The sequence below is a fragment of the Primulina tabacum genome, chromosome 3 (assembly GCF_025594145.1).
Source record: "Primulina tabacum isolate GXHZ01 chromosome 3, ASM2559414v2, whole genome shotgun sequence".
NCBI classification, from domain to species: Eukaryota; Viridiplantae; Streptophyta; class Magnoliopsida; order Lamiales; family Gesneriaceae; genus Primulina; species Primulina tabacum.
The window spans coordinates 41,391,492-41,400,375 of NC_134552.1; the positions used below are offsets into that span (position 1 = coordinate 41,391,492).

At 38.4% G+C, this 8,884-nt stretch overlaps 1 protein-coding gene across 1 annotated transcript; it reads right to left on the minus strand.

The window, feature by feature from the left end:
• Positions 1-8,173: 8,173 nt before the first annotated feature.
• Positions 8,174-8,665, minus strand: LOC142538721 (uncharacterized). The gene has a single exon (XM_075644019.1). The coding sequence runs from the start codon at positions 8,663-8,665 to the stop codon at positions 8,174-8,176; it is 492 nt and encodes a 163-aa protein (XP_075500134.1).
• Between the last annotated feature and the right edge of the window lie 219 nt (positions 8,666-8,884).

Below are 8,884 nucleotides of genomic sequence, written 5' to 3' on the forward strand. Positions count from 1 at the left end.
AAAAAAGAGTTGTTTAATGGAATAACATAGGCTGGAAATGAGCAAGGCCATGGAGAAGATGAACCTAGGTTTTCTAAGGTTATCCATGGAGTATGGGGACATGATGGCTCGGATAGGAGGGGAAACGTACCTGGGCTCGTCCAGGGCTTGGGCAGGTCTCAGTGTGGGCTTTTTTGAGGGGTTATGAAGAGTCCTAGGGTTGCTGGACACTGTTGCGTGCATATAGGAATCAAACCGCAAGCTTGAGGGCGAAGAGTTGTGTGGCTTGGCCTTGGTGCAGGGGCATGCGTGGTGGTTTGAGGCTGGTCAGAAGGGGGTTTTCTAGGGTCCTAGATGGGTTCCTAGGTTGCTGGGATAGGTTGGCTAGGAGGAGTAGCAGCCGCGAGCCCTAGGAGTCCTATGCACGTGATTGAGAGCAGCTAGGCAGTAGGGGGCATGAACTGTAGCTTGTTGGTCTAGGACAATTTGTGGGTGTCTAGGAGGGTGGCTGACGGTCTGGACATAGGCTGGTCCAAGGTGGCCTGAGGGTGGCTCGGGTTTTTGGAAAGAAACGTCGCTTAGGAAGGGTTTAGGGTTCGAACGTAGCTAGGATACGAGATGGGGCTAAAACCGTGGTTAATGGGGGCTGGTTTGTGGTTCATGGGGGAAGTTTAGGGATGAAAATTTTATGATTAAAATTTGAGATGAAAATATTAAGCTTTGAATTAATTCAGGTTCAAAATGTTTCACAATTTAGCTATTAAGTAATTCAATCAGAATACTCGGGTTTACGTCTAAGAAAAATAATAGAAGTCAAATTTAAGCTTATATGATTGTTCAGACAGGTTCGAGTTAAGAAAATTAAGAAAAATTCAAAATCGGGATGTTCAGGGTCCAAGAGTAAAATGGTCATTTTACGTCCCAGGTAGTTCGAAATATCTGGCAGTGTCCCGAAGAATCATAAAATATGCTAAATGATATTTAAAAATGTTTATGATAAAAATATGATATTTTTATGATAAATGCAAAGGCTGTATGATTTTTCCCGGAAAACGTTATTTTACGATTTTTGAGGGATACGGTATTTTATAAATAAAAGGTAATAAAAAATAATTTGAAGGATGTTAATTGACTGTGATTATAAAGATATAATTGGGGATATTGTGAGGTAGAAGGCCACAGAGAAAGCCCGTTCAATAGAGAAGGCCCTAAAGGGAGCCCGACGATCGTATTTCCATATTTGGCCACATCCTAGTGACGAGAGTTGCTGACACCCCGCCCCATGTACTTGGTGTACATAGGCTGATCAGTCGACCACATGACGACATGATAAAAGATAGTCACTTTCAATGATCAAACTTCATCCAAAATGTTATATGATGATGAAAGGATTTATGATTTAATGATTTATGATTTATATAAGATTACGAGTTTTTACGCCTGCTTATTTTATTACAAGATTTATTTTAAAGCTGGATGTGACTGTATATGTATTATGTGTTACGTAAGTTTAAAATGTGCTGAGTTATTAGACTCATTAGGTTTGGATGATCACAGATGAGGATGTAAAGTCCAAAATGCGATAATGTAATCCAACTACATGCAAATATAGGAAAAATGAAAAATGTCTAATTAAATTATTTTAATTTCATTAATTAAATGTGGTAGGCATGTTCACATATTTAAAATATGATTTAAAATATGATTTTTTATTAAAATGCATAAAACTGTGTTTTAAAGAGTTTTTCGAGATGCGATCGAGAAACGGAGACTAGAGATTGTAATGAAAAATATTTTTATTAAAAGATTATTTAATATATGGTATATTTTGTAAGTTATTTTTGAAAATATGGTCTTTTGAGGTGTTTTTACACGCCGAGTTGTATTTTAAATCGGTAATCGATTTTTAACAAAAAAACAAGGACTATTTGGGAACTCGGAAAATAAAACTTTCCTAAACGAAATGTTATACCTACTTTATGATGAGCCTATTATACTAAGGTTATTGGGCCTAAATTTGTACCACAATATTTTATATTAAAACAAGGTTTCCAAAACCCTAACCTACATCACAAGTCACACACACACCACGCAAAGACTCCTAGTTTCACTCCATCAGCACACACACACCCCACACATTTTCAAGGCTTTTAACGTGAATTTGAAGGGAAAAAACGCAGCAAGTTCCCCGTCTCTCTCCGCCAACGTCCCTCGCGTCTAGAATTGTTTTCGTTCTTGAAACATGCAAAGGCACATTCTAATATTTCCTTGCTCATAGTTCAGACCATATTATGCATGATTATACATGATTGCATGAAAAATACAGTCCCCTTTCAATTATTTTCGATTTTAGGGCATACATATGAAAAATATGATTTTTCTTCCATGGTTCTTGATGTTTATTGATGCACAAAGGGGCTGCCAGGTTAGGGACATAAAAAGGGACGAATTTCAGTAGGTTTAAGGGTCCATAGAGGCATGACAAGGGATGGAAAGCAAGGGACAAGAAGGAAAGAAAATTGGGTTCATTAAGGGGCTATGGTTTAGGCTTTGGTGGCTAGGAATGAGCAGGCTGTGTGCTCCATATGGGTCACATCCAAGGGGTCCTGATAAGGTGTAGTCATGGTCCTAGATGAATCAAGGGGCGGATGGTGCAAGGGCTAGGCCTGGAACCATGAGCTTGTGAAACGTCTATGCTAAAACTTACTGAATTTTATTTATTTTTAATGCCGAAACCATAACTAAGTACAAGCATGGAAATTTCGAAACTCACACCGAGTAAAAACCCTCCAAAGATAGCATAAAGTAAATGCAGTTTGCAAATCTTACACATGCCATAAATCTCAAAGTCTACTGTTTTAAAAGAAAACTCAACATGAAACCAAAATCTATCAAATCCCTAGAGTGTTAAATTTCAGAAAGACAAAAATATTGTCTAACCCATGACACAAAAATCATAATATCAAAAATGCGGAAGAGACGAGAAAATCATGCTCACCTGCATGAATCACACCTAGTGAGTCTAAAGACACAACACAATTGTACCGTTTTAACAAATACATATACATATCATGCAACAGTGAAAAGTACTGTAATTAAAATAAGTTACATGATCCTTAAAAATGTAAACATGAATGTAACCATGTCGAGTCATATCAAATCGTGTCGTATCTTATCATCATATACGTGTTCATTTTTTCTTATTGAATTCAGATCATTAGTTGTGACTTTTGTAACAGCTCTAGGCCGATGGATCAATCTACATATAACCGCGGTACCTGGCGGCAGGGACATCAACATCACTTTCACTCATCCACAGAGCCTTGGCCTTACATGTTCGTATTCGTGTTTGTGTTCGTATTAGTCCCAACCAACTCACCTCCTTCAAAAATATGTCATAATATTCATCGCTTGTAAAACTCATGCATATATATACATTTTCTTAAAATCAAACATGCAATGTATTTTCCAGTATTTCATAAAACTTCATAGTCATAAATAACATATACATTATAAATGTGCATTTTCAGTCATCAGGATACTGCCAGGACTACAAACTCGACCCAGGTGCAAAATGAACATTTTGCCCCTAAAAACCCTAATTGACCATTTTACCCCTAGACCTTAAAATTTCGATCCGAAGCCAACCAAACTTATAAAAACACCTCAAAACATCCTTATAACCATTTGCTAGATGTAAACTCGAGTCCATGTATTAAATTTTATAATTCATTTCAAAACTTGGACTGGAGTCCCAGGTTTAGCCCAAATATATCCTAAACAAACATAATTCCAGCCATTTAGGACCTTCTTAACTCAGCTGAAACCTGCTGTAATTCTGAACCAACACCTGCCATAGTTGCATTACCGAACTATACACTCGACCCTAAGCCTAACCAGCTTGGACCATCCTCGAACCAACCCTTCATAACCCACCTTTGGACCCTCCTAGCCCCATGCACGCTGTTGAGCACGTTTCACCCAAACACCTAAATTTCGAGCCCTAGCCGTGCATAGCTCCCTCGATCTACTCCTAACCCACAACCAGCTCTGCTCGAGCCACCCTAGGCTATGTCGCAGACCCACCAAAGTCTAATCCACAGCCCTGAACGGCCCTTGCCCCGCTGCTCACAAGATATCACCCGATCTAGCCAAGACCTGCACTATAAAAACAAATCGATCGGCCACATACCTCGACGTGTTCCAGATCTGATATTTGCATATAATGACATTCAAACCCTACTGTAACATGATCCCTAACCCTTAGACGTGGCAGCCCTTCAACCATGTCAAAGAAATCGTAAGATGCAAGTGAAGAAATCCCATATTTTTCATGTAAAAGCCATATAAACTCGATGTATAATTATAGATCTATGAAGTATCATGCAAAGAAATTCAACATACATATCGTGATGTGATCGATGAGAAAAAAGGAGTATAGGGCGTGCCTTAATGAAGTTTTGTACGCAAAATGTAGAACCCGTAAATTGGACTACGTATAAGTCATGCATAATTTCTAGCATTTAAAGTAAAATGATTTTTATTATTATTGCATGAGTATTTATTTTTTTCTTTAAATCTAATTATTTTATGCAGTATTTTAATTTTTATCTTTTCAGTTAATTCAGTGAGGCCGGACTGGAGTTGGAGTTTTGAGATAAAATTTAAAATTAAGAAAACATTCCCAGAGTTTATTTTAGCTAGAAAATAATTTAATTTAAGTTAAAAGGAGGTTTAAGGAATTATTTAAGTAACTTGAGGTAAGTAGGAAATAAGTTTATTTGGGTTCCATAATTAAGGTGTTAATTCACTAAATTATTTAAAGGATAGGTAAGGCTCTAAAGATTTAAAATACACTAACTAAACAATATTTTCCCTCCACTTATTTGACTAATTTTCGGCCACCCCATAGTGAGACAATAATTCTTTGACAACTCACACCACCTTTGACCCTTTCTTTATTATTTCTTGGCATGATAATCCTTTCATCGATTAAACCCCATTAATTAATATTAGATCATTATTCTAGCCTAGTTTAGCATGAAGAATCGGTCATCCCTCTCCAACAATCATTTTGATATCAAACCATTTCAAATTCAAAACGGAGCAAGACTTGGTCATGCCATTTAAATCCCTTTGTTATTGGAACTCCCCTCACTCTCCTAACCATTTCCCCTCTCCCTCACCACCGAAATTCAGTACCATTTCAAAACATTTTTTGTGAGAAAATAGTGAGGAAAACCGAGAGCATTTAGAGAAAAATAATCGAGTAGAAGGAAGATCAAGAAGATCACTCCGCCTCATCTGCGCCGCGTCGTCGTTTCATTCGTTTTTCTTTCAAAACAAACCAAGGCATGTATATGTTTTTATTTACTCTTCAATCAAGCCATATTAGTATTTTACAACATCACACTCATGATTTATTTAAGCTTAAAACCGAAATACATGACCACTTTCAAAAAAAATGAAGTGCAGATTTTGGCTCCTCCATTTCATGCTTCACGGGTTGGCTTGTTTTCATTGTTTCAGGTATTGGTTTGATTCCAGGCTTCCAAGGCTGCTCCTAGGCATGTACTAGGACATGTTAGGAACACATTTTTCCATTGGTTCAAGCCTATGCATGCTGAAATTCAGAATTTAGAGCAACTCATCCTTAGTGTCACTTTGAGTTTCGATTTTGATTCTTGCTATCAAAGGAGGATGTATCTGGTCTTGGCTGCCCTAGGGGATATAGCCATGGTTGGGACACCTCCTTGGCATGTCTAAGACATGACCAATTCGGACTTTCAAGGCTTGGTCCATGGTTGCATCGGTTTTTAAATCAAAACACAAGAACAGCCCCTTCGACCCCTTTAAAATTCTGCACATGCCTTTTCGATTTTGGTTGTTTGGAGTGGACCTAGGTTGGCCTCTGGCCCTTAGCCCTGGTTCACACCATACCCCATGATGTCTAGATCAAGCCATGGTCAACGTTATGGCCACTGGTATGATGCATGACAGCAACAAAACAAAATTTCAGAAACATCACCGTACAGATTTTTGTGTTCTCGGTTGGAGCTTGGTGTTGTCCAAGGTGTTGGATTGGATTGTGGTTGGCCTAGGGCCCTTAGCCATGGTTCAAGCCACCCCTTAGGATTTTGGGAAGAGGCTCTGGCCGGTGGTTCAAGCCCCAATGGCCAATAGTCTCGCAAACGAATCAATGTAAGCACAAGTGCGGTTGCTGGAATTTCTGGACAACAATTTGTTGCTTCGATTCAGTGGCTCGTTCGAGTTCTTGGTTGACTTTTAGCCTACGGCCTTGGACTGGACAGTGCCTCATCAAGTTAGGAAGGTAAGGTTTTTGGCCGTTTGTGATTCGGATCATTTTAGAGGTCGTACGAGAAATTACGGTGCGATGTGCCAAATTGACTCTCGAAAGAGCGTTTCATGTTTTGGCCTCCATTCACCAAAATTTCGGTCCTTACCATTTTAGGAGCATTATTTCATCATTTTAAAGTGTATTTTAATCATGACTAAATGATGGTTCGGTGTTGGTTCGGGTTGGCACGAAGTCATGATTAAATACGAAGTCGTTGGGCGTAATTGTCTCGTTTTTGGATTCAATTACAAAGTTTGGTCAAGAAAATCATTTGCATATTTATCATGATAAATTTAGGTTGCAGCGAGCCTGGGAACGATCCAACCCATGTGGTAAAATGTACATGATATTTAATTATGCCATTTAATTATATTACGTTCATAAAAATATAAAATATTCATTTTTGAGATTTATGTGATATTGCTTGTGGCCATTTCACTATCATGGGATCATTGTATTATCCGGTCGTCAGTTATCGGTCAGTTTAGTTCAGTTCCACCTAGTATACTGTGGCATTAGTCTGATCAGACGTTCATTACTTCACCCGGTCGTCAGTTACCGGTCAGTTCAGTTCAGTTCAGTGCAGGGGCCACTTGCGTAGAACATAATCTCAACAGAAAATTTATGACATGTTATTTTATGACAGGGCTCGATTGAGCAAGCATTTCACGTATGATTTTCAGTCAGTGATGCACGTATTATAATTGCTCATGATAAGTTATTTTCACGTTATGCCTCATGACATGATATTTTTATCCCATGCAAATTTTACTATATTATTTACTCGTTATTTACGATATATGCATGCTGAGTCTTTAGACTCACTAGACTTGATTGTTGTAGGTGCTGATGATGTCGGGGCCGAGGGCGGGGACCGGTGAGCTTGCTTGGGTCGGCAATAGTGGAACCCGAGGACCTCATTTACAACATTTGCCATTTTTTTATGCTCAAACATTTTTATCAATTGTTGGATTACTTTAACTTGTTATTTTGTGAGCAATAATTTCTTCCGCTGCTATTTTGAACAATAAACTTGATTTATCAGTTTATTTCATGAATGAGGCATTTTAATTATTTTAAAAAGAAAATTTAAATTTTTCCGCAAATTTTCAAACACGAATTTTCGGGCCATTATACAAAAATACGACAAACAGAGCGAGGGACGAACACAAGAGGGATATGACAAGCTTCTACTGAATTTTCTTTCAAGAATGAGCCTTTTGAAAAGGGAGGGGAAGCCGAATGACTGAGGTGATGGAGTAGGGTTTGAGACGTGTTTGAGGTGAGGGAGTAGGGTTTGAATCGGGTTTGATAATAAAATACATGGATATTGGGCCTAGTTTAAAATGGTGAGGTTTAGTGGGATTGGCTACAAAATCTAACAAAACAAGCCCATTAGGCCCAATAACACGCACGTAAAATATTTGGTTTTGGTACATTTTCAAAAATATTACCCGAACACTCAAAAAGTCTTCTGATTTGCTAAAAATCGGCTACCAGTTTAAAATATTGTTCGGCTTTTAAAAATACTACAAAGGGTCCATTTTCGAAATTTACATGTCAATTATATCATATATTATTATTTAATAAAAAAATTTCCTCAACTATCCTCAGTCTCCGTACCTCGTTCGAGCGTAAAATACTGCTAGAAGCCATATAATATGCAATCTTAAAGAACCATGCCACACAATCAGGAAATCATGTCATAAAAATTCTTTAAATCCATATAAAAATAATTAAATAAACATTTTAATAAAACCATAGATTTGCATTCAGTTAGATTACATCGTTCGACCTTACAAATCCTCCTACTTAAATAGAATTTCGTCCTCGAAATTAAAATGCAACGAATAGCTTTGGGTAGCGACTCCTCATCTCCGCTTTGGTCTCCATAGTAATCTCCCCCTCGGAATGATTCAGCCACTTGACTTTGACCGTTTGGATCATCTTGTTCCGAGGTCTCCTCTCCTGTCTATCCAAAATCCTGGTAGGTTTCTCCTCGAAAGACAGATTCAGCGTCAACTGCAGAGGTTCATAATTCAGTACATGCGAAGGGTTCGACATGTAATTCTGCAACATCGAGACGTGGAATACATTATGAACTCCCGCTAGATTCGGAGGGAATTTAGCTCTGTAGGCTAGTGTCCGAATTCTCTCGAGGATCTCGAAGGCTCCTATAAATTTAGGACTATGTTTGCCCTTCTTGACAAACCTCATCACACTTTTCATAGGTGCAACTTTCACAAAGACTTGGTCTCTCTCTGCAAACTCTATATCTCTGCACTGCTTATTAGCATAACTCTTCGGTCGGCTCTGAGCAGTCTTCATCCTATCACGAATCTTGACTACTAGCTCTGAATTCTGTCTGAAATTGTCTGGAACCAACTCTGCTCGTTCACCTATCTCATCCCAATAGAATGGTCATCTACATTTTCTCCCATAAAGTGCCTCGTATGGAGCCATACCAAATGATGCTTGATAACTGTTGTTGTATGTGAACACCACAACAGGTATTTTTGGCTCCTAGCTGCCCTGAAAGTCGATCAG

Excerpts from the sequence above, each read along its gene's own strand:
- LOC142538721 (XM_075644019.1), bottom strand. The coding sequence starts at position 8,665 with ATGAAGACTGCTCAGAGCCGACCGAAGAGTTATGCTAATAAGCAGTGC.